This window comes from Zea mays, chromosome 2 (genome assembly GCF_902167145.1).
Source record: "Zea mays cultivar B73 chromosome 2, Zm-B73-REFERENCE-NAM-5.0, whole genome shotgun sequence".
Classification (NCBI taxonomy): domain Eukaryota; kingdom Viridiplantae; phylum Streptophyta; class Magnoliopsida; order Poales; family Poaceae; genus Zea; species Zea mays.
Genome location: NC_050097.1, coordinates 26008483 through 26026199, shown reverse-complemented (window position 1 = coordinate 26026199; position 17717 = coordinate 26008483). Strand labels below are relative to the sequence as shown.

The 17717-nt window shown below is 48.2% G+C and overlaps 1 protein-coding gene across 1 annotated transcript; it reads right to left on the bottom strand.

Moving 5' to 3' along the window:
• Window positions 1–6918: 6918 nt before the first annotated feature.
• Window positions 6919–9000, bottom strand: LOC100282848 (uncharacterized). Its single transcript, NM_001369231.1, has 4 exons — window positions 8509–9000; window positions 8370–8432; window positions 7537–8068; window positions 6919–7437 (listed from the first exon to the last, which is right to left on the bottom strand). Exons 1-4 carry the CDS (start codon window positions 8688–8690, stop codon window positions 7090–7092), a joined length of 1125 nt encoding a protein of 374 aa, NP_001356160.1. The 5' UTR covers window positions 8691–9000; the 3' UTR covers window positions 6919–7089.
• Between the last annotated feature and the right edge of the window lie 8717 nt (window positions 9001–17717).

The window sequence follows — 17717 nt, the reverse complement described above, 5'->3', positions numbered from 1 at the left end:
CAAAAGGACTTCGTCTTTGGTACAATCCTCACTCATTTATTTATGACCAAAGGGGAAGAACGTAATTCTAGGGCTCTAATGATTCTGTTTTTGGTGATTCATGCCAAAGGGGGAGAAAGTATGAGCCCAAAGCAAAAGGACCGCACCACCACCAATTTCTAAAACCGCACCACCACCAATTTCTAAAAATTTTAGTTCTTCAAAGAGTATTGTCAAATTGGTATCTTACTTGTGATATAATTTCAAATTGGTATAACCTCTTCAAAATTAATATCAAAACCCTCTTGAACACTAAGAGGAGGATTTCATTAAGGGGGAGTTTTGTTTAGTCAAAGGAAAAGCATTTGAAACAGGGGGAGAAAATTTCAAATCTTGAAGATGCTTTGCAAAATCTTATTCATGTACCTTTGACTATTTGCAAAAGAACTTTGAAAAGAATTTACAAAAGAATTTGCAAAAACAAAACATGTGGTGCAAGCGTGGTCCAAAATGTTAAAAATGAAGAAACAATCCATGCATATCTTATAAGTATTAATATTGGCTCAATTCCAAGCAACCTTTACACTTACATCATGCAAGCTAGTTCAATTATGCACTTCTATGTTTGCTTTGGTTTGTGTTGGCATCAATCACCAAAAAGGGGGAGATTGAAAGGGAATTAGGCTTACACCTAGTTCCTAAATGATTTTGGTGGTTGAATTGCCCAACACAAATAATTGGACTAACTAGTTTGCTCTAGTGTATAAGTTATACAGGTGTCAAAGGTTCACACTTAGCCAATAAAAAGACCAAGTTTTGGGTTCAACAAAAGAGCAAAGGGACAACCGAAGGCACCTCTGGTCTGGTGCACCGGACAGTGTCCGGTGCACCAGAGGACTCCAAGTCAAACTCATCACCTTCGGGAAAATCCAGAGACGCTCCGCTATAATTCACCGGACTGTCCGGTGTACACCGGACAGTGTCCGGTGCTCCAAGGAAGAGCGGCTCTGGAACTCGCCAGCTTCGGGAATTCGCAACGGCTAGTCCGCTATAATTCACCGGACATGTCCGGTGTACACCGGACTGTCCGGTGTGACAACGAAGCAACGGATACTTCAGCGCCAACGGCTACCTGCAGCGCATTAAATGCGCGCCAGAGCGCGCAGAAGTCAGGCACGCGCGCTGGCACACCGGACACTCTACAGTACATGTCCGGTGTGCCACCGGACATCCAGGCGGGCCCAGAAGACAGAGCTCCAACGGTCGGAACCCAACGGGTTTGGTGACGTGGCTGGCGCACCGGACTGTCCGGTGCACCATACGACAGATAGCCCCACCAAACGGCTAGTTTGGTGGTTGGGGCTATAAATACCCCCAACCACCCCACATTCAAGTCATCCAAGTTTTCCCACTTCAACTACTTACAAGAGCTCTAGCATTCAATTCTAGACACACCCAAGTGATCAAATCCTCTCCAAACTCCATACAACTCCCTAGTGATTAGAGAGAGAGATTTGCTTGTGTTCTTTCGAGCTCTTGCGCTTGGATTGCTTTCTTCTTTCTTTGATTCTTCATTGCGATCAAACTCACTTGTAATTGAGGCAAGAGACACCAATCTTGTGGTGGTCCTTGTAGGAACTTTGTGTTCCAAGTGATTGAGAAGAGAAAGCTCACTTGGTCCGAGGGACCATTTGAGATAGGGAAAGGGTTGAAAGAGACCCGGTCTTTGTGACCACCTCAACGGGGAGTAGGTTTGCGAGAACCGAACCTCGGTAAAACAAATCCGTGTGTCACACTCTTCATTTGCTTGCGAGTTGTTTTGCACCCTCTCTCGCGGACTCGATTATATTTCTAACGCTAACCCGGCTTGTAGTTGTGATTATTTTTTAGAATTTCAGTTTCGCCCTATTCACCCCCCCTCTAGGCGACTTTCAAATGCTATAGTTTTTTTATTTCGCACCTGTTTCTAAATACATCTTTTTATATGTGCTTATTTGTTTACTCTTAATTGCAGGTTGTTGAACAAAGATGGTGGGCGGTTGGCTGAGGAGGAGGAGGGGGAGGAGGAGCAGGACGACGGAGGAGGCACTACAGGACGACAACGTCCAGCAGCAGGCGGCGTCGCAGGACGACGATGACCAGCAGCAGGCGACACAGCAAGACGACGACGACACTCAGCAGGACGCCTCAGGTTCGAGGAACGTCTGCCTGCGAGGTCCCGCGAGTCTCCCTCAGCGTCCCATACTGCGGAGCGGGTGAAGCAAGAGCTGTGGGTAAGTCTTACTATAATATAAATTATGTCGCATTCGTTGCACATTCTTGAAATAATGTATGGATACATCGTTTTTGTATGCATGATTTATTCATATGCGAGGCTCAATACGAGGCTAGGGCGGATGTGGTGGCCACCACGAGCTGTAAGAAGCTCGTCATGGACATGCACTACGAGGCACGAATCTAGGCCATCGTCAGCTACCATGACTCCGTCCTTGGGGAGAAGGTGACCAAGCAGCAAGCCCGAACCATGTCGTTGACCAGGGACCAGTACCTGCTGAAAGTCGCCTAGAGGGGGTGGATAGACAGAATCTGAAATTTACAAACTTAAGCACACACTACAAGCCGGGGTTAGCGTTAGAATTAAATCCGAGTCCGAAAAAGAGGGAAAACAAATCAACCAAGAAATAAAGCGGATGAACACGGTGATTTGTTTTACCGAGGTTCGATTCCAAAGAACCTAGTTCCCGTTGAGGTGGTCACAAAGACCGGGTCTCTTTCAACCCTTTCCCTCTCTCAAACGGTCACCTAGACCGAGTGAGCTTTCTCCTTAATCAAACGGGTCACTTAAACCCCGCAAGGACCACCACATACTTGGTGTCTCTTGCTTTGATTACAAGTCACTTGAGAATAAGAATGGGAAAAGAAGAAAGCACGATTGCAAAATTCAAGCGCCAAGAGCAACAAATAACACACATATCACTCTCTCTCTCAAGTCACTAATCACTAATGATCACTTGTCTCAATTGTGAAACTTGGAGAGATTGGAAGCTTTGATTGTGTCTTGGAATGGATTGCTAGCTCTTGTATTGAATGTGAAAGATTGGAGTGCTTGGGTAAAGTGAATGGAGGTGGTTGGGGTTGTATTTATAGCCCCCAAGCACTTCCTAGTCATTGCCCCTTTCCTACCAACAGCGGACGGTCCGCGCCCCTGGTCCGGATGGTCCGGCCCTACACATCAACGGCTAAAATCACAACGGTCAGCAGTAACGGCTATATCAACGGCTATAGAGCATTTAATGTGTCGTCAGATGTCAGATAAAGCAGTCGCGGACGGTCCGGTCGTGCACCCCGGACGGTCCGCGAGGACGCTAAAAATACATTTTACCGAACCTGTCACCTTTGGGTTTTTCTGGTTTCACCGACCGGACGGTCCGCGCCTGAGGCCGGACGGTCCACGCTTGGTCTCGGACGGTGCTTGCATCTCCATCGGACAGTCCGTAGTGTTGACTTGTGTCTATGCAGTGTTCCTGTCCGAGGCTCACTTTGGTGTTGCGGACGGTCCACGCTTAGGTGTTTTTCCAAAAAAAGCTTCTCCTGTCCGGAATAATCTATGGTAGTCCGGACAGTCGATTTAGAATCGTTGTAGATGAACTTATGCACCTGTGAAATGATCAACTGGGCAAACTGGTTAGTCTACAAGGTTTGTGATGGTCGTCAAACACCAAAATCGGTTATAGGAAATATTGAGACTATTTCCCTTTCACCTGCAGGTAAATACAACACTTTAATATACAACACTTTAATTTTTCCTTAATTTTATCTTTTGATATGAGGTGTGCGTGTTTACTTAGTAGATGATTCCATATTGGTGCGCCACACATCCTCTGTGCTGGGAGCAGATGGTGAATAGGTGGTACTCGCCTGAGTGGGACGAGGCGCACAATGCTAGCCGGGAACGACGTCTGATGATGCAAGGCCCCTCCCACCACCAAGGTAGCCACAACCTAGGCTAATATGCAGAAGCGTGGGTACGCCCTCTTTTTTATTTAGGTATATAACACTGGATTATATATTATTTCTAACTATCTCGTTAGTTTTCTTGCAGCCGACATCACATGGTGGCCAGCCTTGCTCTATCTTCTTGGCCTATGCTATGGCCCATAAGGGCAAGGCGATGTCCGACGTCACCTACAACCCGGATGACGGGCCCGAAGCGTACAACAACCCCGCCGTCTATAGCCGCCTTCATGACTACACTGCCATGGCACAGGAGGTCCATGGCCCAAAATACGATTCGAGGACCGAGCAGATCGACCCCGATGTCCTCATGAGGGTCGGAGGAGGCAAGAGACATGGGCGGTACTAGATTGCCGATGGGGCAATCGACTCGTCGTCCACTCCCACTGTCTCAGGTGCGAGCAAGGAGCACGGGCTTGAGTCCAACCATACGACATGGACAGGACAACTCACATCATCACATACAACAACTCGAGGTTAGTGCTTATGTAACTCGTCATTCCTTGAGTTATATACCTTCTCTTTGAGTTACTATAACATTGCCTTGGAATATTACAGACCCAGCTAGAAACAGAGAGGAGGAAACATCAGGAGATGGAAGCGAGGATGATGGCGGAGCAGGAGGCACGCCTGGTAGATTAGGAGAGGATGATAGAGATGTTCCAGTACATGTAGAGCCTTGGCGCCACACAGGGTTTCGCTCCACCACCTCCATTGTTCCCTATAGTTGACCCTGCTCTGTTCCATACTCCTGTGAGTATCAAAATTCTAGTTAGATGTTGGTAATGCATCTGGTGTAACACATGCAATCTCTTCTCTGTGCAGGGACAATCTGGGGCGGCATCCAACAACCCTCATGGATCGCCCAGCCCATCGTCGCACCAGTCCAGTCGCCCACCTCGATGAGATATTATCTTTCTTAGTGTTGTTCATACTTTGTGAGATAACCCGATCTGAACTTGTTAGATGTTGGTAGTGCTTTGTGAGATACTTGAGACTTATGTTCTTGAGTGTTGGATACTTATGTTTGTGTCCGAACATGTTGGTAATGCTGTGAGAACTTGATTGATTTATGGTGTTTGTGAGATATGTGATGTATATGTGATATCTGTGATGATTATGTGATATCTATGATGTATATGTGATATATTTTGTTTGTTTGGATGGAATAGCAAAAACAAATTAAAAAGGTGTATACTGATCACTTTGCTGAGTGTAACACTCGGCAAAAAGGTGCTTTGCCGAGTGTCAGGGCCATAGCACTCGGCAGAGAAGGAACACCTAGACACCGGTAAAGCTTATTTCCCGAGTGTTGTGGCCCTAGCACTCAGCAAAGAAACTGACAAAGGACCCCTCTAGTGGACCCTTTGCCAAGTGCAGGCTGATGAACACTCAACAAAGAGGTAATCTTTTTGCCGAGTGTATTAGGTGACACTCGGCAAAGGTAATTTCTTTGCCGAGTGTCACCTAGAACACTCGGCAAAGGCGTCGTCTCCGTTACTAGGTGTTGTGACGGTGGATTTTCTTTGTCGAGTATCGAGTGACACTCGACAAAGTCTTTATCAAGTGCCCGATAAAAAGTACTCGACAAAGAAGTCGTTGCTGATGTACTGTTCGCCGAGCTTTCTTGCCGAGTGTCACACTCGGCAAAGACTTCGCCGAGTGTTTATCGGGCTTTGCCGAGTGCTCCATGCACTCGGCAAAAGCACCCGATTCCGGTAGTGACTTAGTGGTGATTTGTGAAAACTATGCTTGTGAAACTTGTGATACTTATTTTTGTGAATGTTGGTAATACTTATGTTTGTGAAACTTGTTGATGTTGGAAATACTTGGTCTAAACTTAATGATGTTTGTGAAATACTTGTGATATTTGTGGTATTTGTGAGATATGTGGTCTCTATGATGTATGTGATGGTTCTGTGAACTCCGTGATGATTATGTGATATATGTTTTGTTTGTTTGGATGGAATAATAAATAATAAGTAAAAGGGGGTCTCTAGTCACTTTGTCAAGTGTTATACTCGGCAAAAAGTGTTTTTGCCGAGTGAAGTGACCATAGCACTCGACAAAGAAGGCACACCTGGGAACTAGTAAAGCTTCTTTACCAAGTGTTATGACCCTAACACCCGGCAAATGCTCCGTCTTTGCCGAGTGCAATCCAGCGCACTTAGCATAGATTTTGGCAAAGGGACCCACCGGATCTCCCTTTGCCGAGTGTCAGCTTGCGACACTCGACATAGACGCTGGAGTGGAGGCCCACTGGAGCTCCTTTGCCGAGTGCCAGTCCCACAGACACTCGGCAAAGGATCCCTCTTTTTGTCGAGTGCCAGTGGACACACTCAGCAAAGTCTCTGTCTCCGTCACTTAGCACCGTCACGGTGATTTTTCTTTATCGAGTGTTAGCTGGCACTCGACAAGTCTTTACCGAGTGCCCGATATAAAGTACTCGTCAAAGAGGTCATTGTTGATGTACAGTTTACCGAGTCCTTTTTACCGAGTGTTTTTGAGACTGCGGCACTTGACAAATAACTTTGTTCCGGTAGCGAGGGGAATTTGTCTTAATGTGCACATGAAAAATACAGCTTACAAGGTCATCGCTCAAAAATATTTTTGAATACACTAACTAACCCATGTCATGAACCGAGGCAACTTAAAAATAGATACAATCAATGCAAGACTATATGTACCAGTGGATCAATTAGGCCAATGGTGAATCTGGATTAGGTGGAGGAGAGAATGAAGCCTCTGCATGTCTGCATCGCCGCGAGGCCACCGCAGGGCCGGCACCGGCCACTGCGCAAGAGAGCTAGCGATGAAGAAAGGAGCGAGGCCGGCGGGTGGCCGATCGAGCTCGATGGGGAACGAGGTCGAGAGCGAGACTCTTCCGGCGCTGCGCTAGCTAGTCTGATTGGGACGACGGCGACGGATCGGCTATCATCATGTTTTGAGAGATCCGATTTCTGTTGTGAGAGACTGGATGTATGGGCATGGGAATGGAAGTATCACCATAGTCGTATATATATATATAATTATATATACTAGCTAGTACTCCGTATTTATTTTCGCCCCAACCCCGGCCCCGTTTGTAGCTTAACATCAGACGGAGTTTGGTGCGGGAGGCATTGGGACGCTAACGTGCCGCTTCTTGTCGTCGTCCTCCTCGCTGCTGTTGCTGTTGCTGGTGGTGGGGTGGTCGTTGACGCTGACCCTGGCCGCCTCAGCCGCTGCCTCGCGTCCCTTGCCCCAGAGCACGGCGTAGAGTCCCATGACGATGAGCACCGCGCCCATTGCCGTGCCGAGGTGCAGCTTCTCACCCAGCAGCAGCGAGCTCAGCACGGCCACAATGAGCAGCATCAGCGGGCTAAACACGGAGACGAACAGTGGCCCGCGCTGCTGCACGCACCACGCCATTATCACCAGCGCGACGCCCGACGCAAAGATGCCCTGCGAGCATGCAGCCAGTCGTCAGAGCTAGGCGGCTAGCTAGCTGGGTGTTCTGCTGAACGCAGGTAGTAGCAGCAAGAACAAGTAGCTAGTACGGACCGAGTAGGCGCAGGAGAGCAGCCTGATGTCGAACTTGAGTCGCCATTGCGAGGCGTCCCTGTCGAAGCAGAGCGCGAAGATGGAGGACTGCAGCGTGGTCATGATGCACATGAGGGCGGTGCTGGAGTAGTGGAACGGGTACTCGTTGCTCAGCTTGGCCTGCACGACGATCCAAAGCGCGTAGAAGAAGCAGCTGCAGACGCAGAGCAGCGACCCCATGGCGTAGTTGGTGGTGGTGGTGGTGGTGTGATGGTGGTGGTGCTGGGTGAGCGTGGCGACGAGGTTCAGGTTGCTGTGCCAGGGCGTGATGTCGACGCCCTTGTAGAAGGTGAGCAGCATGGCCCCGCCGACGCCCAGCAGGGTCCCGGCGACCTTGGCCTGGCTGGCCAGGCTGCGGATGGCGAACTTCTCGTAGCGGAAGACGAGGGCGATGACGAAGGTACACGCCGGGAGGAGGTTGGTTGTCGCGGAGGCGAAAGTGGCCGAGGTGAACTTCATGCCGGCGATGTACAGGTTCTGCGCCATCGTGCCCCTGCGCCATTGTACGAAAGAAATGAACAAAATCAGGAACGGCACCATGCTGGATCGACGTGTACGTACGTTGGACCTAAATCAGGCATGGTTGATGTCGAGGTGTCTACGGCCAACTAACTCTGAATTTTGTATGTATGTTGCCGTAAATAAATTGAAATCAGGATAATAGGTACTACATCCGTTCTTAAATATTTATCATTTATTTTTAAACTAAAAAACGAAAAGAGGAGTACTTAATTTCTTGTTTTATATAATATATAAAGAAGAGAAATCAGGGGACGTGAGTAACACATACATACCCTGAGAGGCCACACGCGAAAGACAAGAACACCACCCTCCATGTCAGTTTCGTTCGGTTTTTCCTGAAATGATTACCTAGAAATATTTGATTGATTGATTGATTGATTGGTATGTATGCATCCCCACATCGTACCCTACCTCTCGACGAAGTAGGCGAGCGGGCCGAGGAAGGCTGATCCGAAAAGGTAGCGGTAGGCGATGAGTACCCTCAGATCCATGCCGTCCGACACAGCTAGCTTATAGAAGATATTGACAAATGCAAAGATAATCTGGAACACCACCATCCCCACAACAGGTCCTACGCCGGCACAGGCGGCCATTGCGCCGCCGGACGGACCCGAGACGACGGACGCGTGCTAGCTACTGCGATCCTGCCGCACCAGCGATAGATGGAGAATCGGAATGGATGATGGAGGATGGGGAACTGATTTCTCGACGTAGAAGGGGCGCGTGTGTGTCGCCGCCGGAGAAGACGAGGCGAGATTGCTTAGCTGAGTTCCGTCCGTCGTCCACCGATCGATCGCCGCCTACTACCGTCTTGTGTGCCGGCGACCAAACGAGGGTTTTTTTTTCTCTCTCTCTCTCTGTGGGGCGTGGTTCCGGCGACCGAGCGAAGGGTTTAGAGTATATGTAGGCCACCTAGCTAGCTTTTGTTGTCATCGAGATCCGCTGGACGGGAATGGGAATGCATCCTGCATGTTTTCGTCCGCTCCCACGCATGCGCCGTCAAAGGGGTGCAGTACAACTAGTACAGGGACCCGACAAGGGAACAGCAGCACGTAGGGCCTAATACATGCATGCATGCTGGTTTTTTTTTTCCGCCTCTGCTCCGATCCGGCGATCCCGCGCCCTCCATTCGGCCCTCCTCTTCTCTTCCCCTGATTGGATAGGCAGCCGTACCTGGCTGAAGCCTGGAGCCGGTTGGTTAAACGATACTGGCGCGACAGCGGTGGGGCATGACCACGGCCGGCGATCACCTGACAGCGCCGAGCAGGCATGACATCGAAGCGGCCAGTAGTGCAACGCCTCCGTACCACAGCGCCCCTTCCAGATTCGCGCGGTAGTGGTCACCGGGTTTGGCAGCACTGATGGTACATTTCAAAACCTTTTGATAGAAAATCTATTACCTTCTGTTAGATTTAATTACTTATTTTTTAAATAAATAAATAAAATTCTATATATACATTAAATATATCCAAGGGCCAAGGCGCCTTCAAGAGTTGACATTCGAGATCCTTTATAGCCCATCATGGACTGTTCGGGGTCGGGGCTAAATTAAAGGTCCGTTCGAAGTCTTTATCTTTTGCAGCTAAGAAATTTCGCCTTCTATATATCTTGAATATCTCTAGCAAAATCCTCCAAAATCCATCGTCTATATCTCATCTTTTTATCTCTTCTCTCTCTACATCATTATATTGGTCACATTTAGACAACAACCAAAACGTAATAAAAAAAGGACCGCATGCCAGCGAGTGGCAACTGAAAGGTGCAGCATGCTTGGGTACACAACACACGACACACTTCCAAATATAGCCGCTGCCAAGGACGATCGCTATTTTAGCGAACTCGATAGCGGACCTTATTGGAGGTCTTACGGTCGAAAAAAACGCTAAATATATGGTAACAACTTCTTTACCATGCATTGTTGGAGACGGTCTCAGAACCTATCTAGTGCAGTCGTGGCGTACGAAAGTATTATTCGCGACAGTGTTGTATGGGTGAGCTTGCTCTACCATTTGGGCCGATTAATGAAGGAGTTAATGGTGGATTGACGTATCACTACCGGACACAGCTCCTTTGCCGAGTGTCGCAGACACTCGGCAAAGGCTATTTTACACTCGGCAAAGGCTTTGTCGAGTGTAACACTCGGCAAAGAACGCTCGGCGAATTGTACATCGGCAACAGCCTCTTTGCCGAGTACTTTTTGTCGGGCACTCGGCAAATTCTTTGCCGAGTGTCATTTGACACTCGGCAAAGAAAAGTCACCGTCACGGCGCCAAGTGACGGTGACGGATCCTTTGCCGAGTGTCTTCTTTGGCACTCGGCAAAGAGGCTAATTTTGCCGAGTGTCTGCTCTAGCGGCCCTCGGCAAAGACGGGTCCAGTGGGCCCCACCGCCAGTCCCTGTGCCGAGAGCTCTCGTAGGCACTCGGCAAAGGAGGCTTCTTTGCCGAGTGTCTAGTGGACTGGCACTCGGCAAAGAGTCCTCCAGTGGGCCCCTTTGCCAGTCCCTTTGCCGAGTGCCTTGGCAACAGCACTCGGCAAAGATGGCTTTACCGGTTCCTAGGTTTCCTTCTTTGCCGAGTGCCATTGTCAGCACTTGGCAAAGATGGCTTTACCGGTTCCCAGGTTTCCTTCTTTGCCGAGTGCCATGGTCATAGCACTCGGCAAAGCTACCCTTTGCCGAGTGTTACACTCGGCAAAGTGACCAGGATGTCCCTTTTTTATTTGTTTTTGTTGTTCCATCCAAACAAACAAAAGATATATATCATTCACATCACATTATATATCAATCGCATCACAGAATGAACACATTTATCATCAACACCATATATATCACAAAGTCTCACTAATATAAGTCTCACAAATATAAGTCAGGATCATCACAAAACAGATATAAGTCTGGATCATCACTAACATCACCAAGTATCTCACAAGACCAAGTCTAACTAACATCACCAACACTCACAAATATAAGTCTGGATCATCACAAAATAGATCATCAACAAGGTGGGCATCTGGACTGGTTCGGCGAAGGGCTGGACGAAGCGTGAGGGTTGTTTGACGCCGCCGATTGACCCTGCACAGAGAAGAGATTGTATGTGTGAGAACATATGAATATATATCATGCAGTACTAAAATTTTGATACTCACAGGAGTAGTGAACTCAGCAGGGTCAGTTGCAGGGAACAACGGAGGTGGTGGAGCATGACCCTGTGCGGCGTCAAGGCTCTGCATGTACGCGAACATCTCCGCCATCCTCTTCTCTAGCTCCTCACGTTGCCTCCTCTCATCATCTAGCTGAGTCTGTAATATTTCGCCCTAATGTTACGATAATGCAAAGAGAAGACATATAATAATCAATGAACGATGAATAGATAAGGAATAACCTGGAGTTGCTGGATACGATGTTGTGAGCTGTCCTGCCGAGGTTGTATGGCTGGGCTCGCGCTCGTGCTCCTTGCTCGCACCTGAGAGAGAGTGGGAGTGGAGGACGAGTCGATTGCCCCGTCGGCAATCCAGTACCGCCCATGCCTCTTGCCTCCTCCGACCCTCATGAGGACATCTCCGTCGATGTCCTCGGTCCTCGGATCGTAATCTGGCCCATGGACCTCCTTGGCCATGGCGGTGTACTCACTGAGGCGGCTGAGGATGGCGGGGTTGGTGTACGCCTCGGGCCCGTCATCCGGGTTGTAGGTGACATCGGACGTCGCATTCCCCTTGTGGGCCATAGCATATGCCGAGAACGTGGAGCAAGGCGCGCCACCATGTGCCGTCGACTGCGAGAAAACCAACGAGATGGTTAGAAATCATGTCTAATCAAAAGTTATATACCTAAATAAAAAAGAGCGTGTACCCATGCTTCCGCGTATTTGCCCAGGTTGCGGCTGCCTTGATGGTGGGAGGGACCTTGCATTATCAAACGCCGTTCCCGGCTAGCATTGTGCGCCTCGTCCCACTCAGCCGAGCACCACCTCTACACCATCTGCTCCCAGCACTCAGGATGCGCGGCACACCAATAAGGAATCATCTAAAAAAATACAAGTACACGGCATATCAGAAGATAAAATTAAGCATATTTAGTACCAATAATAAAGTTTTGTATTTACCTGCAAGTACTGGTCCGGAGTCAACGACATGGTTCGGGCGTCCTTCTTGGTCACCTTCTCCCCAAGGACGGAGCCGTGGTAAGTGACGATGGCCTGGATGCGCGCCTCGTAGTGCATGTCCACGACGAGCTTCTTACAGCTCGTCGTAGCCACCGCATCTGCCCTGGCCTCGTATCCAGCCTCGCATCTGAAGAAATCCTACATACAAAGACGATGTATCCATACATTATTTCAAGAATATGCAACAAATGCGACTTATTAAACAATATAGTGTGAGGAAGACTTACCCACAGCTCTTGCTTCACCCGCTCCGCCTTGTTGTTGAATTGTCTGTCGTCCCGATCTACTGCATCGGGGGCGACGGCGTAGTGGTCGAAGGTGTATGCTGGGCTCGTCACTCCGGCGTACTCGACAAGTCCAGGGAAGTGTTCCCTGCATAGAAGGCCGAGGATGCCATTGGGGTTGCGGCCGTGACCCCCTGCAGTCTCCAAAATCATCCAAGACCTATCCAAGTGATTAAGATAAAGTATTAGTTTCTATTATTAATTTGAACATATAATATGAAAAAGCAGCAACAACATCTAAAGTTACCTACCTCTCTCCACCAGGTCGTATCAGCGGACGTCTGTCACGAAGTATGGGTCGCGGAGGGAGACTCGCGGGACCTCGCAGGTAGATACTCCTCGAACCTGAGGAGCCAGAACCTGAGACGTCCTGCTGAGCGTCGTCGTCGTCGTCGTCCTGCTGCGCCGCGTCGTCGTCGTCCTGCTGCGCTGCATCGACAGCGGCTTGCTGCTCCACCTGCTGCTGTACGGCGTCGTCCTGCTGCGCCTCCTCCTCCCCCTCCTCGTCCCCCTCCTCGTCCTCATCCCACCGCCCACCATCTTTGTTCAACAACCTGCAATTAAGAGTAAGCAATTAAACACAGATAAAAAAATATGCATTTAGAAATATATGCAAAATAAATGAAATATAGCATTACATCGATTAAAAATAATCTTCATATGTGTCCGGGTTAGCCGGATCATAAGTGTCATCATCACTATCAACCATTTCATAGTCAACACCATCTGAAGGCGCAATTTCGTCATTGGCATTGCCTTCAAGCATTTCTAAGTCATTCTCATTTTGCACCTCATCCTCCTCATCAACAACCATTTCATCATCCGGCGTTTCAATATCTACTTCCATTCCGATCGCTTCGGTTAAGTCTATCTCAAATCGCCCTTCGAGTCCATCTTCTTGGAAGAACTCTCCGTCATATGTGTCCGGGTCTAAGTTATAATCTTCATCGTTTGGAACAGGTAATTTAGCGTGCGGTGATACCTTATACACAACATCCCAACCCTTAAGATGTTGTTTCGTTTGGCACGCATATGGAAGATAATACACTTGTGTGGCCTGTTGGGCCACAATATAGACATCGTCTCCTGGTAAGATGGAATCCTGTCGAATTTCGACTAGCCCAAGATTAGAATGTGTCCGTCTCGTAACTTCAAGGTCAAACCAATGACATTTGAATATCACTGGAGTAAGAGGTTTGGAACCATAAAAATTGAGTTCATATATTTCTTCAATTCTTCCATAATACTCGACCTCGTCAAGCCCGGGCGTAAAGACTCCAGAACACGTGGTTTTTCGATTGGGCCAACTTTGGTCGTAGCTTGTTGTGCGAAAACGGTATCCATTGACGTCATACCCAGAAAATTTCCTGACCCTATAGGCAAAGCCATTGGCTACTTGTCTCAACTCGGCACTCATAGACGGCTCTCTTTGGCCCTGCAAGTTCAAACACGCTAGATTGTTATATTATTCGCACGTAAGAGCAACTTCAAATGACAAACTAAGCACGTACCTTACGTTTAAACCAGGAAATGAAATCGGGCAATCCATTTCCCGCACCCTTTCCAAGAAGGGTATCATATTCCTGTGGAGTTGGGTCCCTTGATCGACGCTAGAATTCATGAAGAAATTGCTCCATGTATGGCGTCACCTCTTCAAGGTTGGTCAATACATATAGCATGATATGGCGCCACTCTTCATGTCTCAGGGTCTTGGTGGTCGAACCACTCGCGCTTCCGAGTTGCCCTCGAAAAACGCTGGATCCTCGGTATGAACGGAAGGTGGCGTAGGATTGTCACGGAGATGTCGAGCTGCCTCATCTGTCCATCACCAGAGTCTACCTCCATGAACCTAGACGATTTACACTTCGGACAATACTTTGCCTCAGTGTGTTCTTTCCTAAATAGGACGCAGCCCTTCGGACAAGCATGTATCTGCTCATACGTCATCTTGAGTACACGAAGGAGTTTCTGTGCCTCGTATATGCTCTTTGGCAGAACGTGATCCTCCGGAAGCAGGCTGCCAATAACTATCAACAAACCATCGAAGGCGTCTCGACTCATGCTATACTGCGACTTGAACGCCATTATACGCCCAATGGCATCCAGTTGAGAAACCTTTGTCTTGCCGTGAAGGGGTTTCTGTGCCACGTCAAACATGTCGTAGAATGCCTTTGCGGTCGCCTCTGGCTCGTCCTCCGTACGTCCTTCGGCGAACTGTGCCTCGTGATAGTCGTTCAACATGTCCGCTACCCCGGCATCAGCATCGTAATCCTCGACGCGTTGTCTCACCACCTCCTCTCTCGTGCAATGTGCTTCACCATGGAAGATCCACCGAGTATAGTCCGGCGTAAATCCATTCTTCCAAATATGTTCTACCATGGCCTTCTTTGGTTTTCTTTTCCGGTTGTCACATTTGCTGCACGGACAAGGGACTAGGCTAGCTCCTTTAGCAGCTTCGCCATATGCCCGTTCCACGAAAGCATCGGTCTTCCTAATCCATTCTGGGGTGACATCATTACGTCGAACGCGGCCCGTGTACATCCACTCACGGTCCTCCATCCTCTAACATATATAACCGAGTATAGTTTAATATAGACATGTAATACATGTACACTACGTTCCTACCTTCTAATAGGTGATGATAGGTCCTAATCCCACCCGCGGTTGCGTAGATGGAGTTAGTTTCCATGCTCTACTCCGATCTGAGATAGAATTTCGGCAGCACGTCCCCGCTGTTCTCCGGATACACGTCTTGACAGGGAGAGTGTACTGTCCGGAGAACAACAGGGAGGTGACGCCGAAACTCTGTCTTGGACCGGAGTAGAGCATGGAAACTAACACCATCTAGGCAACCACGGGCTGTCCAAAAAACGTGGACAATTCGAAACTGATACATTTGTAGATATGCAAAGATCTGCATATCTACACCGTATCTCTTTCGAACGGGAGATGCCTAACTGGGTTACGTGATCTACGACCATGATGCGGAAATTGAGGTTATACCTAGGGTGACGATGGAATCAGGCTAGCGGGGCTGTGGCGGGTTGGTGTAGTGGCGACGCGACGCGGTGCAGGCAGACCCGCAGTGGCTAGGAAGACAAGTATCTTCTCTGTAAAAAAGAAACACAAGTATATTAATACAAAAAAATGGAGACAAACTTTGTTCATATGAATTCACATCAACGACCGCCATCCTTAGGACCACGCATGCCATCGGCAAACCTACCACTACTTGTGCCTATCTACCGCTATCGGTTAGTTCTGTCACCAGAGTGGCCTGTGTACATCCACTCACGGTCCTCCATCCTCTAACATATATCGACAAAAAAATCGGCAGCACCTCCCCTGCACGGGGAGGTTTCCAAAACCTGCAAATAAAAGTAGCAGCACGATGGCTGATATTCACAGGTATATCAACGACACTATGGCATATATGCAATGCATTGGACATCATATATACAAGTAGTCGAACCACATCTATCACAGGGTTTATGATTTTAGACTCAAATTAGTATCATAAATATTGTTGCTACTTGTATCACGATTAACGACAACCACTTCACATTACCCTATGCTGAACCAGATCCACCCGATCCTGATCGCACGATCCACACCCTCTCTTGTTGAAAACGTTACAATTGTTTAATCAGGGCCGTCATATCCGATCAACAGTTCATATTCCCTACACCAAACCGGTAAGGCACATCTAATCTCAATCGTCCAAGCGCCGATCTACGGCCATGAACCCTTCTTCTTCACCCCGACCACGCCGACGGCGGCGCCACCCATACTGCGGCAGATCACCCGCCGGAGAGTGGCGCGATTCTACACCCGGACCCCAAACCGACCACCAAACGGTTCTATACAAAGTGAATAACCGTACGAACTGAATAGATAGCAACATACCGACGAAGCACACAGGTTCCCCAAAGAACGCCGAGCACCCCCAACCTTGAGCTCGAATGTGGTGGCACTCCCACAAGTCCCCACGGCGACAGCGCCCGAGCTTCAATGGAGCGGGCGCAGGGAGGCGGCCGAGTGGCGGCGGACGCAGGGTGGTGGCCAGCGGCCGGCCGAGCGCGTGGGGGCGGTCGCGGATGGCGTTGGTGGCGCTCGGGCGAGGACGGGCGGCGACGGTCGTCGGTGTCACGGTGGGAAAGTGAAAGGAGAAGGAACGAGAAGAAGAGGCTGACGGTCTGTATAATTAACGTCTTTGTCGAGTGCCCGCGATCTGGCACTCGGCAAAGATTTTTTTAAAATTAAAAAATATACTTTGCCGAGTGCCTTTGATCTGGCACTCGGCAAAGACTAGACTTAGGGTTTTTAAAAAAGCTTTGTCGAGTGCCGCACGACAAGCACTCGGCAAAGCTTTCTTTGCCGAGTGTCAAAGCTGGGGCACTCGGCAAAATATATTTAAATTTTTTTATTTTGTTTATGAAACTTTTTGTGGTATGTTCCTACACAATGTAGACTTACATGTATCATTTTGGGACAATTATAACTATGTTTTCAATAGCTAGTAGATTTAGTTCGTTTATTTGAATTTCTTCGGAAAATTTAGATTTGAACTGCAAGTCACTCGAAACTTGGAAAACCGTGCATGCAAAAATGATATCCATGCTACTTAGTACAAGTTACGACCGATTTCAGGAGCAGACCGGAAACTTCGAGCACCATGCTCACTCAACATGGCTGTGAACTTGCCATCCAGCTGTTTAAAATTTTTATAAAACACAAACAAAGTCAGAAAATCATGAAACTTGTCCACGTGTTATGATATCATATGTACAGGCTGTGATAAAAATTTTAGAATGTTTGGAGAAAGTTGTGAGACACAATGTGTAGAAACCTAAGAGAACTACACATGAAATCATAGAGTTTCAATTTGGATCTCTTAGGTTTGTACACATAGCGCGTCATAGTTTTCTCGAAATTTTTTCAATTTTTTATCACAGCCTTAACATATGATATCATGACATGTGGACAAGTTTCATGATTTTCTGACTTTGTTTGTGTTTTATACAATTTTTAAACATGTGGATGACAAGTTCACGGACATGTTTAGTGAGCATGTTGCTCGAAGTTTCCGGTACGCTCCTGGAATCGGTCGTAACTTATGCTAAGTAACATGAATATCATTTTTGCATGCACAGTTTTCCAAGTTTCGAGTGACC

Coding starts and splice junctions, on each gene's coding strand:
- LOC100282848 (NM_001369231.1), bottom strand. CDS start 8,690: ATGGCCGCCTGTGCCGGCGTAGGACCTGTTGTGGGGATGGTGGTGTTC. Junction 8,433..8,508: donor CTCGCCTACTTCGTCGAGAG/GTAGGGTACGAT, acceptor TAATCATTTCAG/GAAAAACCGAACGAAACTGA. Junction 8,069..8,369: donor TTCGCGTGTGGCCTCTCAGG/GTATGTATGTGT, acceptor ACAATGGCGCAG/GGGCACGATGGCGCAGAACC.